General features: G+C 44.1%; 2 protein-coding genes across 2 annotated transcripts in view; both read left to right on the top strand.

Moving 5' to 3' along the window:
• Positions 1-14,187, top strand: part of LOC145490693 (uncharacterized) — a 94,765-nt gene that overhangs the window by 61,636 nt on the left and 18,942 nt on the right. The window lies entirely within an intron of this gene.
• On the top strand, positions 1,283-3,808 carry LOC145489770 (uncharacterized). The gene is made up of 5 exons (XM_081468809.1): positions 1,283-1,466; positions 1,560-1,780; positions 2,013-2,103; positions 2,322-2,471; positions 3,172-3,808. The coding sequence occupies exons 1-5, from the start codon at positions 1,283-1,285 to the stop codon at positions 3,711-3,713; spliced, it is 1,188 nt and encodes a 395-aa protein (XP_081324935.1). The 3' UTR covers positions 3,714-3,808.

Genomic DNA, 14,187 nt, shown 5'->3' with positions numbered 1-14,187 from the left:
TTTATGTTAAGCTCATCGCCGTTCGCAAGCAAAATGTCAGCAAACCAGTTACATTAAACGAATTAAAGTTTTCTTCTTTGCCATATGATAAACATCTTATTAACCGAGCTAACTCGGTCTGTATGGGAGAATCTTGACCTCGGTCTGTACTCACGACCTCGGTCAAGATCCTCCCATACAGACCTCCAGCTCGGTTAAGAAGAGCTAAATATTTATATACAAAGAGGTTCAAGGATGGATGTACCCCACCACGTTTCTAGAAAACTGTTCATGCAAAATTTGTGGAAGCTTTTTCCCGCAGGCAGACATGGCATTGTCGTCAGCCATCTGCCCTTGTCGCGCCGTCTGCCTTAATGTCCTAACAAAATACGCGCGCTGATTGGTTAAAAATCGTGTTTCTATAACTCGAGCTGTTGACGTAATGATGGCGCGAGCAAAGAGAATTTACACTTTGATAATCAAAGTTGGCAAGCTGTTTTCCTTTTTTTAGTCGCGGTCTTTTCTAAAAGAAATAGAAAACATGTTTTCCGTGTTTCTATCGAGTTATAGAAACACTCGTGAAAGTTTAGAACTCAAAAAAGCTGTGTAAACACTCGTCTGCGGCTCGTGTTCCCACAGCATTTCTCGTTCTCCCAAACTTCCACTCGTATTTCTATAACTCGATAGAAACACGGTACACGTTTTCTATTTCTTAATTATCATGACAAAAAGGTCGATGATTGTGTCACGATATATTAGAGCATTTTAAAGTCCTTTTACGGTAACATTCTTAATTTATAAGATAGCACAAAGAAATATTGGCGAAAGGAAACAAATATAATTGTGGACTCCAGAATGTCGTTATGGAAAACATGAAAAACTGGAAGTTCTATTCACGAAAGCAGCTGTATGCCAAACAAAGACGAGCATGGTAAACAATGTGAATGTTTCGAAACACAAAACGCAGTCTTTTAGTATGTCTTTTCCTTTAAAGTGAGTGAATGATTTCATTGCAGTCTCAGCACACTTTCAAGCAAAGAAAGTCGCTAGCTTTGATGTACCATCCAAAATATTTTATGGCCCCATGCGACAGTTTAATTAATTACGTGGTGATCATGACATTCAGAATAGAGCAAACTAATTAAAAAGGGACCATTAAACTTGATATAAATATAAACAAAGTAAATGAAAACATGCAGGCATCTCCTTTGTTACTAAATACGTCTATTATTAATTATGGATAAACACGGCTTCGGATAAAAGTTTATCCGCTTTGGCCCAAATTCACAAAGAAATATGATGGATGCGTCAAACCTCGTTTCTCGACAACGTTTTGAACTGCTATAGTCTGGCACACAACATAACACCTTCGATGGCAGGCTCATGGCTAACTCATCTGGCCTTTGCAGCTCTCAACATTCTGCTGGGAATGTTATTTGTGGCGGCAAACACAGACTTTTGTGCAAGCGTTTTTGAAACTCAAGTTGGTAAGTAAACACTTAAGAGGCCCTCCTCTTTCCTTCTAGTCAGTCTTTTTAATTTGCATCAATAGAATTTTGATTTTTTTTTTCTTCTTTTAGACCATGTCTTACTCGGTCATGCCATGGACGCGGTTACTGTTGTTGATGAGTTTGAATGCCAGCTTAAGTGCATCGGAAATAAAAGTTGCAAGTCGTTTAACGTTCATACTGATGGCGACAATGTACAACGACGCATTTGTGAGCTTAACAACAAAACCCGACAGATGAAGCCAAGAGATTTTAAATGGAAGAAAGGATCCACATACTATGGCTCTGTTCAGGTCAGTTGGAAACTGCCCTACATTCACATTTTCTATTTTAGTTAATTTCACCCGCGCTAACTTGTTCTTGTGCGGTCTTTCAGAATGAAATAGGCTGGCTTGTGTGGTTACAAAGAGTGAACATAGACTCATCCTAGACTCATATAAAGTTAATAGGTTAGGATATTAATAAACCTTGTTGTTACTACTTAATTTATCGACCCGGTTTATTTCATATCTTAACCCAACACAGGCCTCCTGCATCTATGTTTCCCGTGAGCAAACCAAGCAAACAAAGAACGGAGAGTGTTATCCAGGATACAAGGGGAAAAAATGTGAAAAACGTGAGTGTTGAAAATTTGTCTTCCAACGATATTTTGTATGATTTGATAAAGCAGGTTGAATTTTGTTTCAAAAGGTGCCCGCGTACTGCGCAGTGCTTGTAAGAGCATTATTATTTTAGAGTAAAGTTAGCGATGTTGGCGGACTTTTTAGAAAGATTTCCCTTCTGCTTCAAAAGAATATGAAGAGTTTTATTTAAAACATGTTTTGCTTTTTGCAGCTATAAAAGGTTTGAATTCCAATCAGCCTGCTCATTCCTGTAAGGACATCCGGGACTCAGGAGACTCCAAAGGAGACGGCGAGTATTGGATCGACCCTGAGAAGAGTGGAAACCCTTTCAAGGTTTACTGTGACATGACAACTGACAGAGGTAAGTAATGGATAATGATATGAAAGTTCAAACTTTCTAAATTCTAAGGAATGAGTGCACAAAGCCCCCACAGCTTCCCGAGAACAGCTTTTTATGCGTCTGTCCTCTCATTGCTGATAAATTGCGTGGTAACATCGTCAAATTATACTCATGGAGGTCCACGTCAAAATTTGACAAATACAAGTTCCTCTGTGGCCTTACAGTTGGATTGAATCTCAAGAAAACGTCATCTTAAACAAAGCTCCCGTTTAGATGCAATTTGTCGATTATAATCGAGAAATGACAACATTAAACAGGCTGTGAAAGTTTGGTAAAATTGTCAAGATCCACGCGTGATGGCGTCATGTATCTGTCTGTGCTCTTATTGACCACAAAAACTAGCCAATGGGCGTTTAACGGCTGGTTGATTTTCTCTTTTTTAAAAACAAATTTCCCTTAAGATCTAATTGGTCCGCTATAGAAGGAACATTTAACATGCTGTGAAAGTTTTGCAAAATTTTCACGATCCACGCTTTATTGTTTGATGTAATTAATGATGGGAAGGTCACGACAAATATGAGCTCTATTATGCAGCAATTTTACAGCATTTGCACCTGCTAATCGTTTCCTTGTTTTTTTTTTTCTTTTCGTGATAAAAGCAAATACAGTCCTCAACTGCTTTTATTTTTTCACGTGACTACTGAACTTTGTTTTATTTAAGGAGGTTGGCTTCTTGTCTCCAACGTTGTCATTGACAATCCGTCATCCCCACAAATGTCAGTAAAGACGTCATACCGTGAAATCAGCAGTTACCATAACAACGAGACGTTTCTGACCAAGAGTGCCATGAATGAGCTCAGAACGCACCTGTCTTTCACTCAACTGAGATTCCACTGCAGTAAACAACAGGGACGTACGTTCCACGTGACCACGGTCGCTAACAGCACTGGTGAAGCTGTAGTCCAGTACTTCAGCGGTCAGACGAGTGACCGGCCTGATGCCTGTGGCTCATTTGTTAGAATGGAGGATGATAACTCGGAGTTAGCAGGAGTTTGCCGCCAGTGGGGATATGATCGTCCAAGCGATTACGGCAACAAATGGAGCTGGCATGCTATCGGACATGAAGAGAGATTGTACAACCATGCGGTTTTTGAAAAAGATTCATTTTACTGGCTGCTGACTCCAGGTGGCTCAAGATGGGAATGTGATGACTATCTCGTTGGAGTGTCTTCTGGTGATTTCTGGAAAGTCTTTGTCCGTTAAGATCCTGGTCCACCGATTACTTATAGCTGGACCAACGTATTCATCTAATCTTCGATATATACAAAAATAAAAAATTTAAGTTAAATAAAGTTTTGCGATCGGTAATTTTGTTTTGCGTTTAAGGACCTTTTACACAGTTATCAGCTTCCATAGAACGTCTATAAACACGAGAAATAACACCATCGTTAGCAAATAGAAAATGAAAATCCGATCGAAAATCCAATAAACGATGTATAGCTTAATAATAAAATAAAACAAAACATAATTGTTTTATGGACAAATTAAATGTTCATCGTAGAGGGATTTGCTAAAAACTCTAAATAAACCAACGTTAACTGAGCAGCGAGCTCGCAACATCACTGCCTCGATTTCTAGAAAGTAGTAATAGGGGAGTTCGACTTTGTACATTTGCAAGCTTGGGACCTTTTTTTTGCTTTTTAGCAGCCCCATGTGTGACCCAAGCTTGCAAATGTACAAAGTCGAACTCCCCTATTACTACTAGGAGAAGCGGGGAGAGAAACGCGAACTAGACGGAGCCACCCCCCGTTATAAGGAAAAATCGGGGAATGGAACGAGGGGCAAGAAGCTGCGAGTGGTTAAGGAGGAACCGGAAAGAAAAGTGCGGAAAGAGGTGTGTGGGGACTTTTTGCGGGCAGCACAACGATCAGAAAAAGAAAGGGATGAAAGAGCCAAGGCCATGCCGGGGCTGCGGAGTCGGGGTTCTGTGCGACTACCGGTTATGCATGGCATGCGGAGGGAGCGCGCTAAAGCAGCGGCTAAGCCGAAAGCACAAAAAAGCAAAGAAAGTTTTTGAACCTGTTTTGCTCGAGCTCAAGGCAGCCCAATTTGAGAGATGAACACCTTACGTAATATCAAAAGTTTCTCAATTTGAGAACGGCTATGGTTCGTGGATCAAACAACTGTCAACTTTCCGAGGCCATTCAAAACCTCCCTCCAGAGCTTCGTGAGATAATTTACAAGGAGTATCTCGCAATAAAAAGGAGGCAAAAAAAGGAAATGGGTTGGGATGAGGTACATTATGATATTGAAGAGGCGCCCTCCTGTGAAAAACGTTCAAGAATTGTAAAGGTCATGTTTTGCCGTAAATGCTACTTCTGTCGCCTAAACGGACTCTGTTCCGGTGTTATAAAAATGGAGTAAAACACTATCTCGGCTACCCCATATATGACGAGAACAACTACGACGAAATCTTTCAGAAATTTTACTGAGCGGCGACGATATTAACCCTCGTTCGAATCAATAGTTTTGTTTTGAAATCTGTGAGTTGCGTGACGTTTTTCTCAGAAAGACTGGAACCAGGCCCTTGGACGAGCAGTACTGAAAACCTGGAGGACAACTCAAGATTTTTTTTTGTTTGCGCCGAAAAAAACGAACCAGGGCATAATTTACAAAAAAATACGTTCAGTCAACGCGCTGTAAGTTATTTTTTCACCACAGCAGCTGCCGAAGTGAAGCGAGCAGGAGAAAACGTGAAAATAACAAGATTTGATCACAGCGTTCGATCGATCGTAACATGTAATATTCTTGAACAAGGGGCTCAATCGAGCCCGTTTAAGTTTTCTCTGCTTCTCGCATGGCTTCAACGACTTGATATGTTATCTGTCTGGCCTCTTTCTGCCAAACGAGTGTAGAAAGTTCCATGAAAATAAAGCAAATCGCGTGGAAAAGCACAATCATTTTGGCCTTCGGAAGTGCTGTTGGGATATAATTTATTCAGCCAATCTCTAATTATAGCTCAAGTATGACATCATCTCGCCTCCCAAAAGCGCATGCGAAATTTAGGCAAAGGACGGATAAGCTACACCACAAGCGATAGGAGAGGCAAATGGATCAATATATATAGCTTGCAGCATTATTATATTTATTAGCAAGCAAATGAAGGTGCTTTTGGATGTGAGGTTGGCCACCTCTGATTCCTAATTCGGCACGTACAGACGCTTGTTAGGGGAATGGGGTGAGGCAGTCCACGGCGATAACCCCGGGTGAACCCGCCCCGGCCCAGTGGAGACTGGGGGGTGCTCAGAGACCCCTCGGGATCTCAAACCTCGTTCCCAGAGGTAAAATGGGAATTGACAGCCGCCTTGTCAGTGACGGGAAAGTCCTAGCCGGGGCTAGGCAAGAACAGCCAACGAGCACCCCCCGACAGGGCTTTTGCCCTTTTGTGTGACCTGCCACGCAACGTCACGCGTGATAGTAGCGTAACCCAGTCACGCAACGTCACGCTTGAAGGTAACGCGATGTAACACAATCATCTGTTTTTTATAAGACTTAGAGAGAGTTTTGTGTTTTAAAGCACAAAATTTAGTTCAAATTTGTGCTGGACTCCGCAAGTTTTTTTCTAAATTCTTGCCGAATCTGGTTTTTTATTTTTTCAAGATCTGACTGGCGTGAATTTGTTTGTTTTTGCGTAAAGTTTAAGCGTAAAGTCTCTTTAAGTTGGCGATATTTCTGCATTTCACCTGTGATCAGTAGAAACTCCGTATCAGAAACACGATTATCATTCAGAGCTTGTGAGACAGAGCTGTTTATCGAGTCATGTTTTGCAATAGCCAGAGAATGGATTCTCGAGTGCTTATTAACTTTACGTTCAAACTTCTTGTTGATAACGGACGGGCCAGTGGAAGCTGCGCCAGATAAAGCTGCTATCGCGGCAACAGGCGCGCCGATAACAATTCCAACACCAGTAAGTGATGTTGCAACAGCCCCAGAAGACAGAGCTGCCGTGACGGCGCCAAGGCAGACCGCTGAATAGTGAATCGCTTTCCTGACTTTTTTATATTTTTTCAACACAAGCCTGTAATGCTCAACCTCAACAGATATTTCTTTTTCAATTTTACTTATTTCAGTTAGCCGGAAATTCTCGGCATTTGTCGTTGCGGGGAGGTTTGGATAGAGTTGTTTTTCAATCTCGGCAGGCGGCGCGCTTGGAGGTAACACATTTGCTGAGGACATTGTATAAAAAGAATTTTAATTTAACTCTAATTCAAAAACAAGTGGGAAGCCCTTGAAATTAAAGAGGGCGCCACTCTCGTCTTTAACGCTCATCTTGATTCTATAAAATGATTTGTCCGTAGAAGCGTCACGGAAAACATTTTGCGATGAGTCCATGATATAGCTGACGTTTTCATAAGGCTTTCCTCTGACGTCAACCTTGGCAAGAAGGTTTGACTTCTTTCCATTGAAAAAGTTCTTTGTTGAGTCAACGAGATCACAGTGGATAAAGTAGCAACTCGGGCTGTTAAGCTTTTTGACATTTTCTTCTTTCCTTAAATTTCTCCCGATTCCAAGAAAATTGGCCAAACTCCACTCAACCGAAATTTCTTTCGGTGTTGATGATGTATCCCTGTTTGAAATTTTTAGAACAGAATTGGGATTATTCGTTTCTACAACCAATTTTGCTGTCTTCTTATAATATTCAAAACTGGATTTCAGTTCTTTTGCGATACTCTCGACATTGTAATGGCCTTCAGGTAATGATGCAATCACATCATTAGTTCCTTTAAAAAACATTCTGCCAACAGTACTGAAATTATGCCACGAGTTGTAAAAAGAACAACTCAAAAGTCTGACAAAGTTTGCTTCTGGGAGCGGCTCTTCAAAATAGATATCCTCGCCGTTCTCTTGTGTGGCCATTATGAGAACAACCATTTTATATTCAACAAATAAAATTACGTTTAAATATAATGTCGAAGTGGTGGGAAGCACCGGAGGTTGCGCTAAAAACAGTTATCGCAAAGGAAAAGGCGTGGACCAATTTCTTAAGCCGCTTTCCAAAAGCTGACAAAAGCCGGTTTGTTTCAGAAGCACACTTCGACGAGAAACATAATGCGACTGCAGAGGTGTTTTTCAAAGAAAGCGAAGGCTCATTACAAAGCGTCTTCGGTTCAGACAGACAATATTGGAGTGCAGAAATGAAAAAGGCGAAAGGTTTGGAAGACAGCGGTGGTTTTCCTTACCAGCTGTCGCCGCTTGGAACAAAAGTTTCCTTGCCCATCCCTGCGGAACCTTTCGACGGCAAAGCGCAGAGCTTGAAGAAAATTTTCAACGCCGAAATCAAAATCTACGTGACGCCAGAGGAAAATTTCATAACAAAATTCAGAGAAATATTAATTTCAAAAAATCAAACTGAGGTACACTTCTGGAGCCGAATCAAAACACTGGTTAGGAGGGCCTGACATGAAATATTGGCCGCAACAGCTGAACTTCGCCGTTTTCTGCGCGACACAAGGGTGTGGAATTTCTCGCGAAATCTTTGACAGCGGGGTAAATCTCCCCCCGCAGATAAGAGCTTTCTACATCTTCCACGTGTACTTCACGGTGAGGCGAATTTTGTACCAGCTTGGGGGGATCCAGAGCATAAGCGCATTGCCCGGAGACCCGACGTTCAGCCAAATGAATAACCATTACGACGTCGCTTCGTACAAAAGGTTATGCGGGGAGTTCGGTATAGACCCGTCGAGCGATTTTCGTTACACGCACGGGCCAAACCACGGGCTAGGAACGGTTTACGTTTACGCGTCCGGCGCGGCAAAAACCGACTATCAATACCCGGGATGGAACAAATTCAGCGATGAAGGCGGCAAAGCGATTCAAGGAGACCTGATTTACTTCGTTCAGCCAGACGCTGGCGGGGATACCCAAGCGGACTGGTTCGCGCCAAACACAGCGCCCGGTTTGACGCAAGCGGGGTTGTCGAGAATCAACCAGTCAATCGAGGCTTTCGTTTACTGCATTCTGGGATCGCAAGTCAACGTCCGCAGCAGCATTCTCGGTTCTGGTGGCCGGGCGAGAGAAACCCAGAGCGAGTTTCTTGTTCTGGTGGAAGACGCGATCAGACAGCCCGACCTGGCCGAGAGCGTGCAAAGGTACCAGCTCGCGGTTGATGAAGCAAAGATGAGGCTTAATCTAGCCGTATGTCCGAGCGCTTGGTTAATGCCAGCAAAGATGGAAATCAACACAGAAAGCACGGTCGGTTACAACAACAAGCTGAAACAGGCAGTGCCAGGAATGCGACTCGGGGTCAACAACGAGGTGAACCCTGACACAAAAAAAGTGGGCGTTGCCCTAATGGAAGGAGGCCCTTCAAAAATAAAAAGGCAAATCGGATCCAAGCGAACTCCAAACACTGGGCCAGTTCATTCAAACACTGGGCCAGTCTATTCAAACACTGAGCCAGTTCATTCAAACCCGGAGCCAATTCATTCAAATACAGAGACAGCCCACGAAAACAACAAGATATGGCTCATTACAGGTTTGGCCTTGGCGTCATTTGTGCTGAGTCACGCCGTTTCATAACGCGCTCAAAGAGGAAGGCGGCAACCGCGAGGATCAACAGCCAAGCGTGTTTTTCAAGAAAGCTGATCACCTGGCCGGCTGTGCGAAAAACAAAGCTGACAACCGCACCAAGGAGGCCCGGCAGAATGTCAGCTTTTTTTTTTTGGCAAGCGTTTTAAGGCCGTTTCCCACGCCGTTGGCAACCTCTTTCAGGCCGTTTGAGGGCGAGCTAAGAAGAACACCGAGGGTAGTTCCGACTGCAAGCAAAACAGCTGTAACGGTGAAGCCATATTTTTTGAAGATAGCTTTCACTCTCTCTGAGACGATCTCTCAGCGGAAGCTGTTCGATTTCTCTTTCTCTTTCATTTTCGATTTCATTTTTTTTTTGTTCGAGTTCCTTTAATTTTTCCTTGGCACGTTCTCTTTCTGCAGAGGGTCTATTTTTGTCATTCATGATTTCTTCTTGTTCTTCAATTTCGCGTTGTATTTCCTGATCTATTTCTCGCCTTACTTCATCATTCGTTTGAAACTCTTCTAATTCGATTTATTCTGAAGGTTGGTAGTATTTGCCCTTTTTTAATTGATCCAGTTCTCTTGTCAGAGCAGTTCGTTCATTTATTTGCATTTTTGCTCTTTCACGGGCCTTATTTCTTTCAGTTTTGTCGGCACTCGAGTCTCCTGCTACAGCTTTATTGTCATTAATGTCGTCCGTCAGTTTTTTGATTTTTTCTTCAAGAGTTTTTCTACGAGGTTTTCCAAGAGCTAGTTCTATCTCTTTTTTAAGATCTTTGTTTATCCGGTATTCCTCCTTACCCGGTATTTTGGTGATTAAATGGTAATAAGGTTTTTTTGTTCTATTGATCCCGACTTTTAGCCTACCATTATCATCCAGCTTGTATTTGATCTTACATTTATCAAAGAATGGGAACTCTTTGAGAAGTTCACTTTCAGCAAAGTTTGTTGTTGAGAGGCCGGGGGCAACAGGAAGCTCAACATAGGATGGTTGTTCGCCAGGTCTGTTCATCGTGGTCTGACGTTGGTTTCCATTCGTCGCAGGCGTTGATGAGGCACCGGGTACAAACCCTGTTGTTTCATTGCCGCCCGCGGCCAAATTACCCTCATCAGCGTTGTCTTGATCATCTGTATGACCCATGAGAGGATCTCTTTCATTATAGTCGAAATCTCCACCTGTCGCCATAGCGATATATTCCAATTATGTTATTTTTCAAATTAGAGAATATTAACCGGTGTATTATACAATGTCAGTGCCAGAGAACCTTCGCCCAACGTACAACGAAAAGACATTACGCGCCATGAAGGCCGAGCGCGCGGTCAAGCGAATCACCTTTGACCGCTCTGAAGCCAGCCCCGGCGAGACGCTGTATGTTTCAGTGCCCAAGCTGAACGAGAACGAGGTTCTGGTGCCGGGCTCGCTAGCGCTTCTCTTTGACATCGACCTTTCTGGAGGGCACGCCAACAACTTCCTTGTCCAGAACGTTACGCGGGCGCTAGTTGACAAGCTGGTCGTGAAGTTTGGAGGCACTATCCTGCAAGACACGGTTGGATATGACATCTACAAAATCTTTGAAGACCTTTTCCTTTCGCAGGAAAAGCGAGACGGCATGATTCTCGAAGGGATTCAGAGCGAGGATCTATGCAAGATCCGCTCAGGCGCGGGAGACAAGAAAACCTCGGGCGTCGACGCTGAAAACAAGCTGAACGAGATATTTGGAAAAAAGTACCGCATCAGTCTCGACCATCAGATCATATCTGACCACGGCGTTTTCTACCCCCAGGCCCTTTACAGCGACCTCACGTTCGAAGTAACCCTTGCACCAGCTTCACAGGTGGTCAAAGGCTCTGAAAAAACCGAGCTGAAATATAAGCTGACCAACACCCAGCTCGAGTACGAAATGATCCGCAGCAAGACTCTGGCAGACGAGGCACAAAGCGTTTACTCCAGCGGCAAAGAGTTCACCTATGACCACGTGTCTCGTTCTAAAGTGGTGACCTTCACAAAAGGCACTGACAGGAGGATCAACATCAAAGTCGACGCCCAAAGAAGGTCACTAAAAGCCATCCTCCTACTGTTCATGGAGGAGTATGATGGGGGCGCCAGAGATTCAGAAAAATACGTCTTTCCCGATCTGACGAAAGTCAGCGTCACGATCAACGGCTCGCCTAACATGCTTTACAGCAACGGCATCGAAGGCAAGGACATTTGGGAAGAGCCCCACCGCTTCTTTGTGAAATAGAAAAATAAAACTGAGCACATGAATATGACAAAATTTTACACCGATGATAAGTTCGGGCTTGTGATTGATATGCGCTCCATGGCGGACCAAGCAATGCACGGCAGCGGCACGCGCATTGTGAACAGTACAGACGGAGTCCAGCTGGAAATCGAGCGGAAAGCCGAAGGCTCGGGCAAAGTGAACTGCCATATATTCGTAATCTCCGACTCCCAGTTCAACATTATGGACAGAGAGCTAGATTCTGTGCAGTATTGAATATGAACATGGACCCAAGCAAGATACCCTTTAACGCTCTCATTGTGGGGCCGACGAATTCAGGCAAATCAAGGTTTGTGGTGGACCAGATCTACGACCCTTTCCGCGGCAAGTTCGACCACATCATACTCATCTGCCCAACATTCGCGCACAACAAGACCTACTACCGAATTGGTGAAAATGATCCAAGAATGAATGTGATAATATGCGAGCAGCACGACGTGGAAAAATGGTTGAAGCTAGTGAGATGGCTTTTCGAGGGCACCAACACGCTCATAATCCTCGATGACTGCGCAGCCTCCAAAGATGTGAAAGGGCGCACAGGCCAGCTGGTAAATCTCGCCTTTTCTGCTCGGCATATCGGCATCAGCGTTTGGGTGCTGGCCCAGAAGATGACCAGCATAACAGCTTCCTTCCGGGAGAACGTGGCGGCGATCGTTCTCTTTTACGCCCCCTCGGCCAAGACCACGAAAGCCATTTTTGATGATTACGCTGGCGAACTCTCTCAGGATGAGTACAAAGGTCTGATTTCAAAGCTGAAAGAGCGAAAGTTATTATCTTGTGTTCTCGCTTCGCCACCCCTACGGGGTTAAGTCATTTTGAATTAAAAAAAAAAATGAAAGATGTATATATTGATATGAAGTTTTTTTTTTTAGTTTGTTGCACAATGGCTGAAGAGGTCTTTTCAGCAGATGATATGAGACAACTGGAAGCCGTGCTGGAAGCCGAGCTGTCGAGTGGGCCAGCTGGTGGTATAGTACCAAACGTAACCGCCCCCGGCCCTGACATTCCTGCTCTTCGTGAGCAGCTGGCCCTGCTGGTATCTACAGGCAAAGCTAAAGACGAAATCGGAGTGCAGTTAACACATGAGCAGGTAAAGCGCCTGAGCGACAAAGATGTTGAAAAATACACCAAAAGGTACGAGACATACGTGGGCTCAAAGACAACAGAAAATTTGATCAACAGCTTTATTTTTCTTGTATCCAAAGCGGTCGGAATGGCCGTTAACATCAAAGACATCGACGCTTATCAAAAAGAATTCAGAAACGACTACATCATAAACAAAGAGCTCTCCAATCTGGCCGGCAACCTTGCTTTGAAGTGCGGCCGGTTTCTTGCTGCGGCCAACGCGGCGCTGATCACCACAAAACATATTGATTTTAACTCGCATTTGGAGAGAAAGGCGGAAGTAAAATTGGAGGAAATTACGCAGCAATCCTCAACAACTGCTGAGGTATTGCAGACAAATTCTGAGTAGTTTCTAAGCATTATTATATTTGCTTAACACACACATTTGTTTCAGAATGTCTACCGAACAATCCGAGAGCGCACCTGCCGTCACGGCGCATTCGCAGGTCGATATCACACAGCAAGCGACAACTCCAACTGCAACTACGACAACGCAGCGCGCAAAAAATCCCAAGCGTGTGGCTGCTGTCAAATTGGTTGCTGAAAGAACGAGGCTGGCCCGGGAACAACAGAAAAAAGCAGCAGCTGAGGCTTCTATCATAATCGCAAACAACAAGGCGAAAGCCACCACAGCGGCCCCTGAGCCAGCCCCGACTACAGACGGCGAAAGCCCAAAGTGCAGCGGAGAAAAAAATAGCAGCCTCAGCACCACCCAATGGCTTGCTGTTGGCAGCTTAGTCGTTTCACTGGTCGGGATTTATTACAAGCGTGAAGAGCTCAAGGCCGTATTCAGCAAAAAAACGTCTGAGCCCGCGCGTGTTGAGCCCCAACCTGCTCGCGACACACAGCCAAAAGTTTTAAGACAAATGGATTAAATATTTGCACATGTAATAGATTGACATGAAGAAAGTTGACGTTCCCCAAATTCTTATCTCTTTCTCCGCCATTTTTGGTATCGCGCTGGTATGGTACGACTTCAACGTAAAGGTTTTTCATACAGTCCGCGATCTTTTGAGTGCAACATTGTATGACAAGGACGCAGAAAAGACAGATTAAATTTTGTTTTAAACTTTTGTTTTTATTTCTATACTATCAAACGCTACTATGTCCGACAACAAGCTTGTTAAGACCATCATGGACGCCGCTACTATCACTGGCTTAGCTGCTGGCATCGGCTGGGTCGCAAAAAAGGTTGTAAAAGAGAATTTTACTTCTGATCCCAGCGGCAGTGCGATGAATTACGCGAAGTTCACTGCCGTCATGGCGGGTAGCATTGCGCTCAAACAGTACCTCGAGGACCGCACTACACTTCTCGACTGGATTGCGACTAACGCGCAAATAAAGGCGGACGCCAAGCAGAACTTAACCAACACCGACTATGCCTTCAAAATCTACAACCAGGCGCATCCTGACGAACGAATGATACCCCCCAAAGAGCCCAAGTTCTCAGATTTCTATCAACCAAGCGAGCAGCAGAAAAATGGTGAACTAATGTTTGTGGGCGCCGGGGCGCTCGCTCTAGGCTACGCAGCCTTCCGGTTCCTTTAAACTTTTTTACTCCTTACTTATAGTAACGCTATGGACGACAAACTCGCAAAGATATACTACAGCCCCGGGGGATACTGGAAAGGTATTGCCGCGATCAAAAAATTAGCCGAAGCCGCCAAGGTACCTGAAGAAACCGCAAAAAAGTGGCTGATCAAGCAAGCGCTCTGGCAGATATTCCTCCCCGCGCCGAGACGAATTCCTCGGCCGAAATT

This window comes from Orbicella franksi, chromosome 6, assembly GCF_964199315.1.
Source record: "Orbicella franksi chromosome 6, jaOrbFran1.1, whole genome shotgun sequence".
NCBI lineage: Eukaryota > Metazoa > Cnidaria > Anthozoa > Scleractinia > Merulinidae > Orbicella > Orbicella franksi.
The sequence above is the reverse complement of the archived record's forward strand: the minus strand, read 5'-3'. Positions and strand labels throughout refer to the sequence as shown.

What these genes read in the sequence shown, in the direction of transcription:
- LOC145489770 (XM_081468809.1), top strand. Translation starts at nt 1,283, where the DNA reads ATGCGTCAAACCTCGTTTCTCGACAACGTTTTGAACTGCTATAGTCTG. An exon ending in CATACTATGGCTCTGTTCAG is followed by an intron (nt 1,781 to 2,012) that starts GTCAGTTGGAAA and finishes AACCCAACACAG; the next exon opens with GCCTCCTGCATCTATGTTTC. An exon ending in GGGGAAAAAATGTGAAAAAC is followed by an intron (nt 2,104 to 2,321) that starts GTGAGTGTTGAA and finishes TGCTTTTTGCAG; the next exon opens with CTATAAAAGGTTTGAATTCC.